Raw genomic sequence first — 18641 nt, 5'->3', positions numbered from 1 at the left:
GGTCTGTGAAGCTATTTTTGTAACATTGCTTTATTGCTTTTGGAAATTTGCGTTGCGCACATAAATAAAGATTTAACTGATAAAGACGGACAGTCGGTGAGTGCGTCAAAGTATGTTTTGACAGGTGAGAGAGAAGAATGAGTACCTCCAAGAATCAACTCAGTCTTGCTTTATATCATGACGAAGTACCCAGGTTCATCGCTGATTATATTATCTGTTTTTAATTATAATTAAATAATCATAATTTGCAAAGTTGTCAGATGAATGTTGCTGATAAGAAAGTACAATATTTTCCTTTGAAATAGTTTATAAAAAGTATAAAAATCCATTCTCTGAGGTGGCGTTTGGTATGTTTACATGCTTTTACCAGGCCATAAAACTTGCAGCTGCACCGTCTTCTCAGCAGCACGAGTGTGTGTGTGTGTGTGTGTGTGTTTGTCTTTGTTGTAAAATACCTTGTTTGGCAATAAAGGGAAATAAATAAACCAATAACACCTTTTTTCTTGCTAGAAGAAGTTTTTTCAATTAAGCTGTTGGACAAATACTGTATTTAATTAATAAACCACCCCTGAACGAAATCGGGGGTTGAATCAACTCCTTTTAAATTTGTTGGACAAAATAATGTCTTTTAAAAAAACATCTGCTCACAGTTTCTAAAGTACTCAATGAAGCAACGACGACGCATGCAACTCTTATATTATTATACGTACATATACATCATTATTCATGTTTTAAAATAAAAGCAGGATAGTTAGCTCATTTTTACCTATTAGGTGATATTTTTTCTCATTACGGATTAGTCTCCTTTTTGTTCAAAGGTGAAACACCTGTCCCTCCTCTCCATCCCTCCCTGCGCCTCTCCTCCTATCAGGCGCAGCTGGACCGGGAGCGCTCGTCCCCGTTTTTCGCGCGCGCGCTCCCGCGCCTCCACCTGCCTCCACGCTCGCGCCGTCGCGCGCTAAAACGCGAGAAACCAGACCGTCTCAAAACGTCCGCGTGAACGAACCCACAGCTGCGTGTCTCTTTTTTAAACGGATGATTTCGGACCTTATTGAACTTATTGATACGTTTCGTATCACCATGGCAACGGCGGTCAGCGGTGACGGAGGGAGCGGGTCGGTAGACACGTCACGCGGACCCGGTCGCGTGTGAGTGGACCATCAACTTGATAACTGACGTTAATGAGCTATGAGGTGAGAACAGTGTTTATCCCGACAATAACTTTATGGAACTCTTGCTTTTCTTGTTTAAACTTTGTCCTTTGTTCTGTTCCGTCGACTTTCATTAACGTGAAATAATTAACGTCTCGTTAGTTTGGAGTGAAAATGGGACATTTTAAGTTAGCTAACATTTAGGTTAACGCTAAGCTAACTGTTTGGTAATCGAAGGGTTGACATGAAAAGTTATGTCGCTTTAAAATATACATAAAAGTACTTTAAAACACATGTAGCCCCCCCTCCTGCTTCTGCTGGTTATGATAACCTGCTTTTTAATGGCATTGTTAGTCAATTGTTTTGTCTTGTTCTGTTGTTGTTTTGCTGGTCCAAACTTTTATTTTGAAAATAGATTCAATTCAACAATAATGAAAACGTTGCAAAGTGCTAAAGTTGTACAATAGCAAATGTGTGTGATTGAATGTATTTCTATGTTTGGTCAAAATGAAAGCTGTATGGTCAACTATCTAACTGGGTCATCTTCATAAGATTCATGAAATAGTTTTTCACAAACGGAACATAGTATTGAAACTATTGATGAATATCAACACATGTATTGTGGGTACCACAAGATGTCACAGTATAATGTGGGTAATGTGCTGTAGGGGGACGAGAGAACATGGCTTAACCAAGTTTGAAAGGCGACTTCCATGAAGGCAAATGGCGCCTCCGAAAACCACATTCATGCGTCTCAATTAAGAATCCGCCGTGACGTCTTTTTCTCCCACTGAACGGTGCCACCGGGTAGTAACTGCAAAATGTGCAGGTCAACCTGCAACAAAAGAAAGCGGGAACGCCTCACTTCCCTTTAATGTTCACAATGTTGTATGCTGCACAGAATGTTATCCAGGAGCAGAATTGCACATTTAAATGTCCCACCTGTGTGTGTCTCTCTCGGCTCGTTTTGGTTACTTTTCCACTCAAATTTGTTCTTAACACACAAGAAAAACAGAGTCGTGAAACCAGCAGGACGGAAAAACCAGGGGAACAACAATACATGCGCTGTGTGTGCCCCCCCCCTCCCCCCCCCTGTATGAAGATTCAACGTGTTCAGAAGAACCCAGGCTGCTGTGATGTAAAATGTCACAACTTGAGACGGATCTGTTGCACTGGGAGGGGAGGGGGGGGGGGGGTGATCAAAGGGAACCGATGAATGACCTCTATCGAATCACTTGAGTGCGGCAGAAGGGGCGGATTAGAGAGGGATATTTTTGATTTAACGGGGACGCAGGGTGGGGGGGGGGGGGGGGGTAGGACACGGCAGGGTTCTGTACAGTGGAGAAGACTCAGATCACACCGAGTGTAGGTGGTGACTGGAATGTCTTTTTTTATTTTTATTTCTCAACTTGCACTGGGCGCGTCCCTGACTCGTCATTCCAGTACAATGTGATCGGGCGTCTTTGTGCGAGCGCTTGTGTCGGGGGGGGAAGAGCACACAGCTCGACTAACAAGTTCTTTTGCATAATGGGGAAATGACCCGAAGAAATTTGCCATTAAAACGGCGTCAAAACCACGCGCAGGTAGGACTACCTGGCTCTCACTATGGCGGCACAGCCTCACAGCAGGGGCAGAAAAAGCAGATGTTAATGACTGAATTTAAACTTGAAGATTAGTTATTTACAGCTTTTTCCAACTCTTTTTTTTCTTTTTCTTTTGGCAGCGGGACTCCATCCAGCATGCAGCAACACTCGTCAGGAGAGATTAAACCACGTCTCAAGGACATTTATGGACGTCTGTCACCTCATCGTCGTAGTCGCTAGGAGAGGACTCTCACCGGAAAAAGCGTTTTAGTTTGGCTGTAATTTGTTCCTGACGCGCAGGTAAAAGAGGAACTTGTGGAAAAGGCCGAGATGTAAATTGCGTGTTGACGGAGAGACAAACAGCCGGACGGAGCAGAGTGACAAGTCGACCCGGCGGGGGGGGCACCATGGAGGACGAGCCGCAGGGCTTCCCGGGGGACGGCGGGTTCGCCTCTAACATCGTGGAGCTCGACGACTTCGGCCCAACCGAAGACGGACTCAAGCGGTCGGCGCCAAGCGGCGTCGTGGACGTTTTCCGAGCAGGCGACGGCCCGAAGAGCCGAAAGGACGGCGAGTGGGACTCGAGCGGCCGGGGGCCCGGCGAGCCCCGGGTTCAGGTGGAGGTCGGCGTGGCGAGAACGGAGCGGGCCCCCGAGCCCCGAGCGGCCGACCCGGGGCCGGATGGGACCGGCGTGACCCCGCAGAGCGACGGGGAGACGAGACGCAGCACTGCCGGGGGCGTCCCCGAACGCAGCCTGGAGCCCTCTGTCCAAATCACCAAAAACGGCCCCGACGACGGCCGAGGCGGCGCCACAACCGAGCTCCCGGGCGAAGCCAAAGCGGAGGAAAGCCCGCCCGCCGGCGGACCGCCCGCGCTGCCCGACGTTGAGTTCAGAGGCGCCCAAGCGAGGGACAGCCTCTACAGCAGGTGGGACCGGCAGTACTCAGTCGGGGACGGAGAGGAGGACGTGCGGAGCACCCGGTCCAGTCGGAGCGTGAAGGAGGGCGTGTCCTGCTGCTACCAGGCCTTCCACAGGGCCTTCCTGCAGTGCGCGGAGGAGACTCCGGCCATGCTGTCCGGACTGGTGCTGTCTCTGGCCTTCTGCGTGGCCATCATCGTCCTCATTCCCACCACGCGAGAGGTGAGACGTGAGTGAGTGAGTGTGTGTGTGTGTGTGTGTGTGTGTGTGTGTGTGTGTGTGTGTGTGTGTGTGTGTGTGTGTGTGTGTGTGTGTGTGTGTGTGTGTGTGTGTGTGTGTGTGTGTGTGTGTGTGTGTGTGTGTGTGTGTGTGTGTGTGTGTACACCATCCACACACACACACACACACAGACACAGACACACTTAACTTATGCATGACAAAGAATACACAGTTTAAACTTGGTTTTGGACAACAACAAAAAAAAGGACATCCTCAAATGTCTTTGTATGTTTGACGAAAAATCCCAAACCCAAAATAAAGGTATTCTTCATGACATAGAAAAGCTGCGAATCCTCATCCTGAACCAAGAGAATCCGTGACAATAAAATAAAAAAAACCAAGAGACATCACAAGATCCCGTCATACTTGACGTCTCTGTTGGATAAGTGATGGCATTCTCCAAGTGGGTCACGGCAGCTTCAAACTGGTTCTTCCACAACATTCCTGACACAAAAACACGTTGTGACTTCTCTTTTCCACTGAATGTGATAACTGCACACAGGTCAGCCTGCAACTTAAGACAACAACACGTTACTTCCTTTTAGTTTGACGTTGAGTTGCAGAAACGGGTGCGTTTGTTTTGTTCAAAGTTGGAGGTCTTTGACCAAGAGCGTCAACGCTGTTAATATTCTAAGGGGGGAGAAATGTGATGCAAATACCTTTTTAACTTTAACCTTTGACACAACCGGAGCAGATAAATGAAGGCGTTTTATTGTGGGTCTTTGCTATCGTACACAACTCCACATAAAAACCTCTCCCCCCCGTCTCCAGACCCTCATCGAGCACGTGGGCGCCCTGTCGGTGCTGTCCGTGGTGCTGTGCCTGAGCGCCGCCCTGCTCGTCTGCCTGCCCTGGGTGGCCACGTTGAGGCGCTGCGGAGGAGCCCTGGCGCTCTTCGTCTGGGGGACGCTGTACGTTGTCGCCATCGTCTTCATCTTCACCGACGAGCCCGTCACCGCGTGGGACCAGGTGAAAAGGATCAGAGCGATGTGGAGTTTTTCTTTGATGGTTGGTCTCTGTACCCCCCCCCCCCGCCCCCCCGGCTGTCTTTAACCTCCGAGTCTTCTTCCTCTCTCTCTCTCGGCCCTCCCAGGTGGCGTTCTTCCTCTTCCTGTCTCTGAGCGTGTACACCGTGCTGCCCCTCTCCATGGCCTGGGCCCTCATGGTGGGGATCGGAACCAGCCTCTCGCACATCGTCATCATCAGCGCGTACGTCTCCGTCACCAGACGAGGGACTCCCGACCTGGCCGAGCAGGTAACGGGCTTTGCGTCTGTGCATCATAAAGCTCGACATGTAAAAGTGTACCCAAATATTTGCAAATGACCTGCCGGCATCCAGAGAGAACGGCGTCTGGAATTCAAATACGGCGTGCGGTGTTTTCCTTTGGCCCTGGTGGTTTGTGACCGGCAGACTTTTACAGCTGCTCTGCACCAAACGGGTCGAATGCAAAACGTCCTGCGTCTCCTTTTTTTTGTTGATTCACGCCCTGAAACCGGTTCCTCGTCGCGTGCTTCTCTGTTAGATACGCATCCCGATCATGATGACGATCAGCGCGGCACGGACTTCTGACTGAAGTGTCATTAACCTCCCTTCTCTCTCTCTCCCCACCCCCCCGACTTCCTCCTCAGCTGGTAGCGAATGCGCTGCTGCTGGTGTGCGTGAACGGCGTCGGGATTTTCCACCTGTGGGTGAGCGAGCAGGTACGCAGGAAATCCAACCAGAAGAGAGAACAGTTCAGCGTCATACGCTCCGCCAAGGAAATAAGGAAATACCAGCAGGTTGGAACGCCGGCTTCGTGCACATTGGACACTGGCGCTTTGTTCTCTGCTTTTCTTTGGTCATCTCTCTCGCTTTCACCTACTCTGAGTGTAAAAATCCCCGCGTGTAGTCGCTCTCGTCGGAGGGCTGTTTGCCTGGGTCCGGTTACTTCTCTCTAGGTGTCGATAGATTAATCATTCACTCGTCTGAAGCCAGGCGGTGATAGAACCGGCGAGGCCCAATAGACGCCATTCACAGCAGGTAAACAAATAGATGAAACGCGCTGCGCTCTGCAAACACGCCAATTTATTTTACAGCCGCCGTGTGCAGATTGTCAAAGAAATTCAATGACCCCGTGTAAAAGGTCTGGAAACTCATGGCGCCGCGTGTCCCTCGGCAACAGGAGCTGCTGCTGCTGTCGGTGCTGCCGCGGTACATCGCCAGGGAGCTGAAGACCGAGGTCATCAACAAGCTCTTCAAGCCCAAAGACAAGGAGGAGAAAAAAAGCTTCCACAGCCTCTACGTGCGCAAGCACAGTGACGTCAGGTGACCATCCTCCTGTTACACTCCGCCCCAACGTCACGTGTAGTCATCGGTGGCGTCCTCCGTGGTGTCACCCCGAGCCGGGGCATCTGCTCCTCGCCCCCCTCGGCGTCTTGGACTCACCGCGGCGTGTGTGTGTGTGTGTGTTTTCTGTGCAGCATCCTGTACGCGGACATCGTGGGCTTCACCCAGCTGGCGAGCACCTGCACGCCGGAGGAGCTGGTCGCCGTGCTCAACAAGCTCTTCGGCCGGTTCGACGTCATCGCCAAGGCCAACGGGTGTCTCCGCATTAAGATCTTGGGCGACTGCTACTACTGCGTGTCTGGTCTCCCCGACCCCATCCCCACCCACGCCAGGAACTGCGTGCAGATGGGTCTGGACATGTGCAAGGCCATCAGGTCCGTTTGTGTGGTTTTCGACCTTTGCCTTTTTTTCGGCGGGGCCTGAGCGTCGGTTTCACGCCTCCGTGCTTCCCGTCTGGTCCCGTAGCAAACTGCGAGCGGCGACGGGGGTGGAGGTCAGCATGCGCGTGGGCGTCCACACGGGCAACGTGCTGTGCGGCGTGATCGGCCAGCAGAAGTGGCAGTACGACGTGTGGTCGCATGACGTCACGTTAGCCAACCACATGGAGTCCGGAGGTCTCCCCGGGTGAGAGACGCAGGCTCCTCTGCGAACGCCTCTGCGGTCGTGATCAAATCTCGCCACTAAAGGCCGACGTTCTGATTGTTGACAGGCGGGTGCACATCACGGAGGAGACGATGCAGCACCTGAACGGAGCTTATGAAGTGGAGGACGGGGACGGGGGGAGCCGGGACCCTCTTCTCAAAGGCAGAAAAACCTACCTGGTGATGGACCCACACAGGCACAACAGCTTCCCCGGGATCAATAGACTAGTAGGTCTTCTGCTGAGCTGTTAGGAAACTTGCTTTTCTAGTTCATTCTTTATTGGTTCGGTGCAATTTAAGTCTGCTACTCCCCGGCAGCCTGTCTGTGTGTATAAAGAGAAGCGGGTTTAGGACTCAGGGAGGAGGGAGATCTTCTCTCTGGAGCTCACGCTCCTTGATGTGACCCACCTCCCAAGGAGGCACGAATCCCAAGCCAGTGAGATAAAAGTAACCCTCCCCCCCCCCCCCCCCCCGTCTCGGGTTCCCAGGCTCCACTGACCGGCGAGAACAGGCGGCGGGCGTCCATGCGGATGTCTCAGTACCTGCGGTCCTGGCAGACCATCCACCCCTTCGCTGACTTCAGCGACCCGAACGCCGCGCCCGCCAACAAGAAGCGCCGCACCAGGCGCTCAGCGGTCCGATCCCAGGGCTCAGCGGTACGAAGCACACCAATACATATTCTTTATTCCAGTCTTCTGATCCTTTGTGTGGCCTTTTATTGTATGTTAGAAAGAGTTGACCAGATAAGGTCATGCATGTTATTGACTCTCTGTGTGTGTGTGTGTGTGTGCGTGTGCGTGTGTGTGTGTGCGTGTTTGCTTCAGGATCGGCAAACGTGCTCGAACAACCACGGCTGGTAAGTTTCCCAGAATGAATCCAAACACAAGCTCTCTTAGACGGGATTATTTAAAAGGGGGAAAAATTAAAAAAGGGTTTCTAACGTGTTGTCGTTTCGTCCCAGTCTGGTTGTGGACAGCGGTGTCAGGGGGTCACTGGACACACTGGACCGGGCAGTGTAAGTTTACATGTAAATCGCGTTGATAGAATTGGCAAGAAATATGCAGACAAGCGACATGTCTCTTAGAAAATAGGTTTATTTTACAGTGACTACAGCATTTATGATATTTATTGTGACTTTTTATTCCGTATTTTTCATGCAGGAGCAGAAAAAAGAAGCTCAACTGTTTGACTCTGCTGTTCAACGACCTGAGTCTTGAGAAAGCGGTACATTAATTCTTTCATTTAATTAATGTATGAATTAAACACAGTAAATTGGCTCGTGTTGGTTTGATAACCGCTTGTCTTGCAGTTCTCCCTCTCGGAGGTCAAAGGTCTGCACCATTCCGTGACCTGCCTCGCTCTCATCTTTGTCACTAATTTCGCGGTCCAGATGCTGGTCTCCATAAAGTGAGCTCAACCTTCGATTCTCACGTGACATATGATGAGGGGGGGGGGGCATACAGCTTAAGTGATCTGTTCTCACCCCTCCCAGGAATTTTGAGCTGGCGGTGTCGTACGGCGCGACCTTCCCGGTGCTGCTGCTGCTGGTGTCCATCACGTTCACCGGGTACCTGCAGGTGAGCAGGCGCTTGGACCCATGTGTCCGCTGTGAGCTCGCCCACAGCTCGCCATCTTAAACGTTTTTTTGTTTTTTGCAGAAGTGGAGGACCAAGATCCCGCACGGCGTTCAGTGGATATCGGGTCTGTCCCGCGGCGTCTCCAAGAGGGCGGCGCTGCGCCTGTTCGTGGTGGCCCTGTGCGTTCTCATCACCTTGCTCATGGCCGTCCTCAACTATGTGAGCTCCTCTCCATCATAACTCTGTTTGTGTATTCCTGTCTTTGGTGGATGAACTATATGTTCTATCAATTGTTTTTATTGTTTTGTTTCAGTCCTTCCTTCCTGGAAACGACTGTCTGTCGATCACCAACAGAACCCAGCTGGAGGGCTTCAAACTTCACACCGGGCCCGTGAGTACCACCACCTTCTTTACCACCGTGTGAGGTGGAGCACTTGATCACGAGCTCTGAACGTCCCACCCAACTTGTCTCCCAGTACTACCTGTACTGCTGCCTGCTGGCCATGCTGGGAGTGATCGTGTTCATCAGGACCAGCTTGTCGGTGAAGTCTCTGCTGCTCACGCTGGCCGTGGTGGTTTACCTGGCGCTCTTCCTAGACGTTTTCTCCAGGAGGTCCACCTGCCTCGTCAACCTGCACTACAACGGCACCCAGTGAGTGACACGCGTCTTTCCATTGGTGACGATGATTAATCGCTGAATTAGAAATGGTTTCATTTCATCAAAGTATTATCAGATTTTAGGATCTGGATCAGTACAAGTTGAACATGTTTGGGTTTTGCAGTACTTCTGAACACCGCTAGCCGTTACAAGGCATCATCTTGTGTCTTTTTTTTTTCCCCCCTCAAAATTAGATTGTCTATAAACATTAATAAAAAAATTGCAAAATGGATTAATTACAAATGGAAATTAGTTCAACTGATAGTGGAACCACTTGAGAACGAGCCTACGCATCGCCCCTAATAAATAAAAAGCATAACGTAAAATTAGACTCCACACCTTCTGCTAGAGTCGCTCAGTGGAGAAAAGGTACAGCGTGTGACATTCTGTCCACGAGACAATGAGACAAATGAGATGCATGAGAGCAGCACTGTGGACGCTCACTCGTTCACTCGCACACGTTCAGCCGAGGCGTCGAGTTTCCCGCCTTTTGTCCCGCACTCAGAGTCCAGATTGTTAATCCCTGTCTAGAGTTTCACATCATTTATTCATGAGGGAGGGGGGGGGGCGACACAAGACACTCCTGATCATGTAATGGAAGGGGGGGGGGGAATGACACAGACGGTAGTTAATTTGTCCAGATTATATGACGATGTGAATGTGACTTTTCTACAGGCCGGGCATCCTGAAGGACCCTCTGATCATGTCTGGGGTCTGGCTGGTCATCTTCTACATCGTCTGCCTCATTCTGGCCCGACAGGTACGTCTGCGTCTTTAATACAAGTAAACCACACGCGTCTTCTGTCCTTAAAGCTCACATCAACTCATTTCCCAACTGGTCTTAGGACGAGCTGAGTTGCCGCGTGGACTTCCTGCTGGACCACTGTTTCAAGTCGGAGAGAGAGGAGATGGAGAACATGGAGATGGTCAACAAGCTGCTCCTCCACAACGTCCTGCCGCTCCACGTCGCCACCCTCTTCTTGGGCAAAACTATCCGCAACCAGGTAAAGAAGGTCGATCGGAGGACGTTGGAGGACGTTGGTGAACTGAAGCGCGTCTCGTCTGGAAATGAATCGCCGTCCCTTTGTGTTTCAGGACCTTTACAGCCAGTCGTACGACTCTGTGTGCGTGATGTTCGCCTCGGTGCCCGAGTTCAAAGAGTACTACAGCGAGAGCAGCGACAACCAGGACGGGCTGGAGTGCCTGCGCTTCCTCAACGAGATCATATCGGACTTCGACGAGGTAACGGGGGGGGGGGGGGGAAGGAGACCCGCCAGAAAACAAGCCGCGTCGCGTTCGCCGTCTCCCCGACTGACTCTCGCTTCTCTTAGTTACTCCTCAAGCCCAAGTTCTATTCGGTGGAGAAGATCAAGACCATCGGCAGCACGTACATGGCCGCCGTCGGGCTGAGGCACGCGCCGCGGGGGGGTGAAGAGAAGGTTTGCTCAGTTTGAATAAATCTCTCTCCTCCCATCCTACTTGAATGCATCGTGACCTCTGGCTCCCCCTGCAGAAGGTGGATTTGTCCTACACCCACGTGCGCACCATGGTGGAGTTCGCCATCGCTATGATGAGCAAAATGGGGCCCATCAACGAAAACGCTTTCACCGACTTCAAACTCCGGATCGGTGGGTCCGATTAGTACCCACAAGCCCTTTCATACGTTTTACACAGGGTCCATGTCAGTACCACTGATTCTTCTGTTTACCTGCAGGAATAAACAGCGGCCCGGTGATCGCCGGAGTGATCGGAGCCCACAAACCTCAGTACGACATCTGGGGGAACTCCGTCAACGTGGCCAGCAGGATGGACAGCACGGGGGTGGTGGACAAGATACAGGTCGGTGGGGACAGGTGTCCGCGGTGTGGATTGGAGCGGTTCTTTAAGCTCACGGGCCTCACGGGGTCTCCTCCCTTCTCCTTCTCCTCCTTCTCCTTCTTCTCCTCCTCCGCTCTCAGGTGACGGAGGAGACGGCCCAGATGGTGGAGAGCGTCGGGTACAGCGTCACGCTGCGAGGAGTCGTCCACGTCAAGGGCAAAGGCGACCTCACCACCTACTTCGTTGACAGGGACCAGTCGACGCCTCCCTTCTGACCTCCGCGGTGATCACCTGTGTACCGAACGGCCCGGCCCGACCTCGACAGCCCCCCCCCCTAAACATCTGTCGACAAATGACTTACCGCGGAAACGAAGGCGTAGCAGCTGGGGAGAGGAGCTGCCTCCGTCCGTTGGGGTGAACTGCTAAATAAAATCCCCTTGAGTAAAAGGAGGAGCGCCTCCGTGTGCTCAGGACGACGGAGGAGCTCAGGGCGCCACCTGCTGTGTCTCCTTTCACCGTGGTGTCCTGGTAACACAAAGTGTGAAATGATGCCGTGGGAAACGCGGCGGAAACACGCCAACCAGCGGTGTCCGTGTGGGATTCATTCAGTGGACAAAAGAAATAAGCTATCAAGAACCAAAAATTACAGTTGTTTTATGAAGATTTTATTTTAGATAGTTTACAAATCGTTCTTTCCATTGTTGTTTTAAAACACCATTTACTATTTAGTTAATAATTTTTTCTTGTATTTAAATGTTTTGCACTTTGGTACAGAACAGTCTTTGAATGAAATGTGTGTACTTTTTAAAGATCTGACAAGACAACGTCCGATAGACGGCGTAACGTTGTCTCATCTGTAATCCATGAGTTTATTGTGAAATCCTGGATCGTTCGACTTATACTGAATAATCGTCACACCGTTGATGAACATGTAAAGTACACACTGCTTTATTTGTGATACGTGTCACAAATCCGAAAAAACCTGGCAAAAAGAGGAGTTTTGTCATGAAAAGCCAAATAATGCACATTTTAAAATGCACTTTCTTGCACTTATTTTCTTAAAAGGAGTTTTACAAAAACAAATGTTGATCATACACATACCAGTTCTTTTTTTTAATTTAATCAATGTAATATGTATATGTGAGGGAGGATGTGTGAATGCACGTGAAGAGTTTGAGTGTAGGAAATATTTTTCTATTATATTTATAAACTTAATAAAAACAAAAAATGCAACCACTGATGTCTCGTGTGTACTTTTGTCCAGCCGCGGTGTGTACTAAATCCCTCCGTGCACCACGTGGTGCGTTTACCTCGCCTCGTCGAGAACTGCGGAATTTCCCTCGAGTCGCGCGCTCTGATTGGACAGAACCCTTCCGCCTCCCCCCCGCGGAACTTTCCTCCCTCGCCATTGGCTCCCGCGGGTGTCTGTCACGACGCTTCCTGCTTCGCGGGGCCGTAGCGTAGCTCCTTTAAATGAGACGGAGAAATGTTGTCGGCCGGGAGTTAATGAAGTTGGTGAGTGTTTTGAAGAACACTTTTCAAGTCAAGTGCGCGGTTCCGTTCGTTGATATTTCGAACAAAGTTGTAGCGGCAGCTGTTCTGTTCTTCACGTTTTTTCACAAATGGACTCGTCTGCCAATGTAGAAAAGTTTAAATGTCAGCTAACCGCCGTTAACGTTACCTGTCGTTACCGACGCTAGTTGCACGAGCGCCGCGGGCCTCGTGACGTTCTAGGATGATTAAAATAAATAAATAAACCTCCTACTCTCCTACATTTTAGGGGGAAAACGAGGATGTAATTTCTCTGTGAACCGGCTACATTGAAAAGACACGCACAGAATGTCAGGGGACCACGATCAGAACAGGAAGCGCCGCCCCCCCAAAATGTTTTTGATCTCGACCGACCTGAAGGTCCAGGACCAGCTGGACGGTACCATTGTTCTGCAGCGGGGGTACATCTGCCAGGAGCAGGACTCCGGCAGGAGCAGAGGCGACTCCCCTTGGGTCAAGGTATTAACATTAAAGATGAAATGGACGTTTCGTTCAGATAGCTTGGATTAAATATTTCATTATTTGATTTTTGTTGTTATTATATGTTATGGACTTTTCCCTTTCTCTCCCTCATTTTTTCTCCTCCTCCTCCTCTTCCCTGCAGGTGTTAGACAATGACTTCATGTTGAAAATAGAGAGGAAGTACCTGCTTGAAATCCCGAGTGACCTCAGCGGCCTGCTGGAGCCTGTATATGAACCGGAGGCTCGCCTTAAACTCCTAGGTAACGCTTTAACGGTTACTTTACCAAGGATGACGGACATCTGCTGGACGTGGGCCGGCACATCTGATCTTCATTGTCTCCCCTTCACTGTCCCAGGTAGTCCCGGGAAGCTGCAGCAGATGTTGGAGTTGCCCGTCGAGTCCCCCCTGTGGGTCCAGGTGGGCTCGCAGGGCGAGCTGGCCGAGGCCGATCTCAAATACATCGGGCCGCTGACCAGGGGGAGCAGCGCGGTGTTTTTCGGGGTGCAGCTCAAGGTAAAAACTCCACGGAGGAGGATAACGTGGGGGGGGGGGAGGATGGTATTGAACATCTTTACAAAGGCAGCTCTGTAAACACCAGGCTCCGCCCCCTCTGCAGGGTTCAGCAGCAGGTAGCGGGACGGGCAACGGCTCCATCAAGGGCCACCGGCTCTTCTCCTGCCCCGACGCCTGCGCCCTCTTCCTCCCGGTCAGCCACGTTCGCCTGCGCAGCTGGTCCAGCCACAGCTCCTCCGCCGCCCAGGAGCGAGCCCGCGAGCGCGACCAGCCACACCCGCTCCACCGCAGCGGCGCCTACAACCCGCCCAGCAACGGGCACCACGGCAACAACGAGCGCCCACCTCCGCAGCAGCAGCAGCAGCACGGCCGTCACATCAGCTTCCAACAGCAGCGTCCCGGCAGCCCCCCCCAGCCGCCGGGCGCCGGCGTCCTCTCCCGAACCGCCGAGCCGGCGGCCCGAGGGCCGGCCTCGCCCGCGCCGCTCCGCGTGGGCCAGCGCGTGTGTTTCGCCCTGGAGAGCGCCGTCCACGGGGGCGAGGTGCGCTTCTGCGGCCCGCTGCCGGGCCGCTCCTCGTCGGGGCCGTACGTCGGCGTCCTGCTGGTCAGTGCGACGCCGTTTTCGCGAGTCAGAGCTACGGCGATTGGACTTCGTAGTTTCCTCCTAAATTTCAGGCCTCTTTCCCCCGGGAACAGCTTTGTGATCCCTCCTCTTTGCGTTCGACCCGCCACAGGACGCCCCCGTCGGCAACTGGGACGGCGTTTACAAGGGAGAGCCGCTGTGCCACGTTCCCTCCGCTCTCTACGGACTCCTCCTGCCCGTCTCCAAGGTCTCCCCAGGTAGGACGCCAACCCACGCCAGCAACCCTGATGTCTGTATGTAATCCATCTGCTCTTTGTCTCCAGAGACGAGACCCCACCGTCAGAACCCCCCCCTCCAGGCGAGCAGGTCCATCCTGAAGCCGGCCGCGGCCCCCGTCACCAGACCGGGCCCTTTGTCGCCGCCCGCCGCCGCCGCTCCCAAAGTCGCCCTGATGCCCCCGGGCAAAACGGCGCCTAGACCTCCCCCGCTGCCCAAACCCGCCCACAAAGCCCCGCCTCTCCCGCCTCCCAAACCCTGCAGCCCGACGACGACGACGGCGCCGCCGCCGCAGCAGGCCGCCAACGGGGCGCACGGCCCACCCTCGCCGCTGAGGTCCCCGGGCGGCAGCGAGGGCGAGGAGGCGGGGGCGCGGGGCGAGCTGGAGGTGGGCTCGATGGTGGAGGTGAACGACCCGCCGCTCTTCGGGGTCATCCGCTGGATCGGGCAGATCGGTGGCGTCCCGGAGCCGGTGGCGGGAATAGAGCTGGTGAGGAGAGTACAGATGTTTTGATTCCTCCAGCTGCACGGAGCTTCTTGGCGATCAAAGATGAACGCTGTGTGTCCCTCTCTCTCAGGACCAGGAGCTCTCTGCGGGAACAGACGGCAGTTACCTCGGCGAGCGCCACTTCCGTTGCCCGGCCAACAAGGGGCTGTTCGTCAAGCTACGCAACTGCAGGCGGGACTCCAGGTTTCCCGCCCCCGAGACACCCGTCAATCAAGTGGAGCGATGCAACTCCATAGGTAGTAGAACACCTGTTGTTGTTTTTTTTAGCGCGTGTCATTTTCTTGGCGTGCCTGTGACCCTGTCTCCGTGTGGCGGGCAGCCTTCGCCGAGTGGGGCAGCGAGCGGGTGGAGGAGCACACGCCGCCGACGGACGGGGACGCGGCCGCCGATCTCTACCAGGGCTCCAAGAGGGGCATCCAGGGTCACCTGAACTCCTGCTACCTGGACGCCACGCTCTTCAGGTAGAGCTTTTTTATACGGGCGGTTAAACTGTGGTTAATCCTCTGATGTTCACTTCTGATACGAAACATTCGTTCGGCTTGACGGTTGCTGCCTGAATCCGATCCGCCCGATTGATTGATGGTCAGTTTCTCTGCAGTTTGTTCTCCTGCTGCAGCTCAGCGGACTTTGTGTTGTTCTGGCCGTCTGACTCTGTCGGCCAGTCCGACTCCAGTCAGGCTCAGGACCTGCTGCGCTGCGAGATCGTCAACCCTCTGCGAAGGTTTGATGACGTGCATCAATGTTTACGCCCTAAAGGGTTTATTAACAGGCTCATCCAACCTTCCCAAGTGAAGCCATTTAAAATGAACAGTTGATTTTTCTTGTAAATGTATGCTTTCTTTATTTTGTATTATATATTTTATTTTTTCTTGCAGTAGTGTCATCTGTCTTAAGGCTATTGGTTCCTATAAATAAATAAATAAATAAATAAATAATAAACCTAATGAACCTGATGTGTGCTTGAAGGTACGGCTACGTGTGTGCCAGCAAGACCATGGCGCTGAGGCGACTGCTGGAGGCCGCGAACAGCGACACCGGCTTCACCAGCCAGGAGAAAGGTATGCCCTCCCCCCCCCCCCCCTCGGTAGCAGGTCAGGTGTGTCTGTGAGGAATGCGGTCACATCGCTTTTCTTTTTCCTGTCCCGTCAGACCCCGAAGAGTTCCTCAACCGGCTTTTCCAGCTCCTCCGAGTCGAGCCGCTTCTCAAGATCAGGTGACTTTACACACACACATTCTCCTGAGTCCAATCACGGTGAAGAGTTCACCTGTAGATCAGTTCTTCGTCTGCTCGGGGTTAAAGGCAGAAAATGAGCAGTGAATTCGTGGACATTTTGTACAGATATTCCCAGAATCCTTAGCAAATGACGCGTGTGAATGAATGCGTGCAGATCGATGACTCTGCAGCCTCAGGAGGGCCACCTCTACCAGCTCTTCCCGCCTACGCTCCCCCCCTCCCCCCGCTCGCCCCCCCCGCTGGACTCGCCCGTCCTCCTCCCCTCGCCGCCGCCCAGCCAGATGAGGGTCGCCAGCGTGCAGTCGCTGCTGGAGTCCTCCTTCCTCCACGCCGGCCTCAAGTTTGTCGAGGTAACAGGAAATGAGTTCATTTTTCTTCCTTTTGAAACGCCCCCGAACGCTGACATGGTGTGCATTTGATTACCCCCCCCCCCCCCCCCGCCGCCCCCCCCCCCCCCCCCCCCCCCCCAGGCTCCCTCCTGCCTCTTGCTGCTGATGCCTCGGTTTGGGAAGGACTTCAAAATGTTTGACGCCATCTTGCCGACCCTCAGCCTGGACGTCACCGACCTGCTGGACGACAGTGAGGACATTTCACACGTCTGTTGTACCGTAAATGTATGAGACCCCCCCCCCCGCTGCATCCACGTGAGCCCCCCCCCCCCTGTGTCCTCACAGCTCTCCGGCAGTGCAGCATCTGTCAGGCCGTGGCGGAGTTCGAGTGTCTCCAGTGTTACGAGGACCCGGACATCACCCCCGGTCACCTCAAGCAGTACTGCCAGACGTGCAACACGCAGGTGGCCGCCGCCTTCGCCTAAAGGGGGAGGTTTCAAAAGGAAACGTGATGATGATGATGGTGATGGTGATGGTGATTTCTCCGTGGGTCGCCAGGTGCACAGCCACAGGAAGCGGGAGTCCCACGTGCCGGCGAGCGTCTCCGTCCCCGGGGGCCCGTGGTCCGACGGCCAGCTGTGCGCTCGCCAGCGGATGTCTTTGTTCGCCGTGACGTGCATCGAGACGAGCCACTACGTGAGCTTCGTCAAGCACGGCCCCGACGCCGCCGACTGGCTGTTCTTCGACAGCATGGCCGACCGGGAAGGTGAGTCGCGTGTCGCTGTCCCCCCCCCCCCCACCCCCCCGGAGGGCGCAGAACGACAGCGAGCATTGTGTAACGCCCCCCCCCCCTCGTTCTCCTCCATCCACAGGTGGCGAGAACGGCTTCAACATCCCCCGCGTGAAGGCGTGTCCGGAGGTGGGCCGCTACCTCAGTCTGACGCCGGACCAGCTGAGGAGAGTGGACCCCGCCTCCTTGCGTGAGTCGGCCCGCCGCCTGCTGTGTGACGCCTACATGTGTCTGTACCACAGCCCCGAGCTCAGCCTGTACAAGTGACACGCCCTCTTTCTAATGGTCACATGACATCCAAAATGGGATCTTTTTGAGTCATTTGGAGCCCTTGTTACTCTCACTGCAGTAAAAGATTTAGTGCCTTTTGGGGGATTTTAGCCTGCGTTTGTTTTTGTTTTCTCCAACAAACACGCAACCAGTAACTTTAGTTTCTAATCCAAACAATGATGAAATTTACAACTTACGTTTACTTACTTTTGTTTTGTGTTTTGAAAGCTTACGACGCGTCGTACAAAACGAGAAGGGACATTTGTTTCTGGCCTGCTGTTGTAACTTAATGAATGAAATTGAGCAGCAGATGGATCGTTTCATCCGACTGGTCGCGTCGCTCCGTCCGATCCCGTTTACGATGCATCCGAGTCGTTCTTTTCTGCCGCTTGGACGCGGATCTCCTTCATGCCGCGTCACGTGACACCGTCCGCCCGAAGAAGGGAGAGAGCGAAGCCTCAGAACTCAACGTGTTCATAAATGAAACCGTCTGCTACGTTTACTAAAGAACAGCCGTATGATCCAATATGATCCAATGTGCCTAATGAACACCCAGCCGCTGGTTCAGTGGTGGTTTGAAATGCTCGTCGTGCCCTGGTTGGTAGGTTGGGGGCTAATGGGGGCCATTGCTGGTCTTTTAGAGTAACTGTGCCTTTTTACTAAAGCTCACAAATGGTTTGAGAGCCACTGTGCCTGTAGCCTGTAACACACTTTACACTTTCTAATTTGCACTGCTTCCTTTACATGTCAGTATGTGTGCGTGTGTAAATAATAGTATTGCCTTAAACTGACTGTGAAGATTGTACTTGGATGTTTAAACGTTTGCATTGCCAATGGGTTTGTTTGATACCATACAACTGCAAATAAATGCCTTGCAATCACCCTTCTAGTTTTTTTTTTAATTTCTCTTGTTTGTGTCTAAACTGTCTCCAGAAGATAAGTATGAATGATAAATAACAATATTAATACATTTCATTTTAGAAAACATTTACCAAATAACAGTGGGACAAAGTAAACAAATCTGTTTTTCTTTAGTGGCTGTAAAAAAGAGGATTAATCCTTGTTCTTAAAACTGTAAAGATGCCAAACGATACCTGAAGGAGGACAATCAAAAACATATTGAGATCTATATAATGCCTATACAGTAATTTAATAATGTATGTTTTGTACT

The 18641-nt window shown here is 52.5% G+C and overlaps 2 protein-coding genes across 3 annotated transcripts; both read left to right on the top strand.

Annotated features, from left to right (window-relative positions):
• The first annotated feature begins 875 nt into the window (after positions 1–875).
• LOC119222869 (adenylate cyclase type 4-like) lies at positions 876–12184 on the top strand. The gene is made up of 25 exons (XM_037479827.2): positions 876–1193; positions 2875–3876; positions 4705–4902; positions 5027–5188; positions 5563–5712; positions 6096–6238; positions 6394–6633; positions 6725–6883; positions 6969–7128; positions 7389–7556; positions 7725–7756; positions 7862–7915; positions 8061–8124; positions 8210–8307; positions 8393–8477; positions 8559–8696; positions 8791–8868; positions 8954–9129; positions 9811–9895; positions 9981–10139; positions 10231–10377; positions 10467–10574; positions 10649–10763; positions 10850–10974; positions 11094–12184. The coding sequence occupies exons 2-25, from the start codon at positions 3142–3144 to the stop codon at positions 11226–11228; spliced, it is 3714 nt and encodes a 1237-aa protein (XP_037335724.2). The 5' UTR covers positions 876–1193; positions 2875–3141; the 3' UTR covers positions 11229–12184.
• A 198-nt stretch (positions 12185–12382) lies between these two features.
• si:cabz01101003.1 (ubiquitin carboxyl-terminal hydrolase CYLD) lies at positions 12383–18352 on the top strand. 2 transcript variants are annotated; one of them, XM_037479859.2, is made up of 17 exons: positions 12383–12468; positions 12734–12963; positions 13109–13226; positions 13323–13480; positions 13584–14084; positions 14215–14320; positions 14387–14829; positions 14918–15083; positions 15167–15308; positions 15446–15568; positions 15814–15905; positions 15997–16060; positions 16236–16431; positions 16552–16660; positions 16756–16874; positions 16969–17176; positions 17283–18352. In XM_037479859.2, exons 2-17 carry the CDS (start codon positions 12793–12795, stop codon positions 17465–17467), a joined length of 2901 nt encoding a protein of 966 aa, XP_037335756.2. In that variant the 5' UTR covers positions 12383–12468; positions 12734–12792; the 3' UTR covers positions 17468–18352. The 2 variants fall into 2 exon arrangements, with proteins under 2 accessions (XP_037335756.2, XP_062415555.1); XM_062559571.1 differs by lacking the exons at positions 12383–12468; positions 12734–12963 and having other exon boundaries at positions 13327–13480.
• The last annotated feature ends 289 nt before the right edge of the window (positions 18353–18641 follow it).

The sequence above is a fragment of the Pungitius pungitius genome, chromosome 1 (genome assembly GCF_949316345.1).
Source record: "Pungitius pungitius chromosome 1, fPunPun2.1, whole genome shotgun sequence".
Lineage (NCBI taxonomy): Eukaryota > Metazoa > Chordata > Actinopteri > Perciformes > Gasterosteidae > Pungitius > Pungitius pungitius.
The sequence above is the reverse complement of the archived record's forward strand: the minus strand, read 5'-3'. Positions and strand labels throughout refer to the sequence as shown.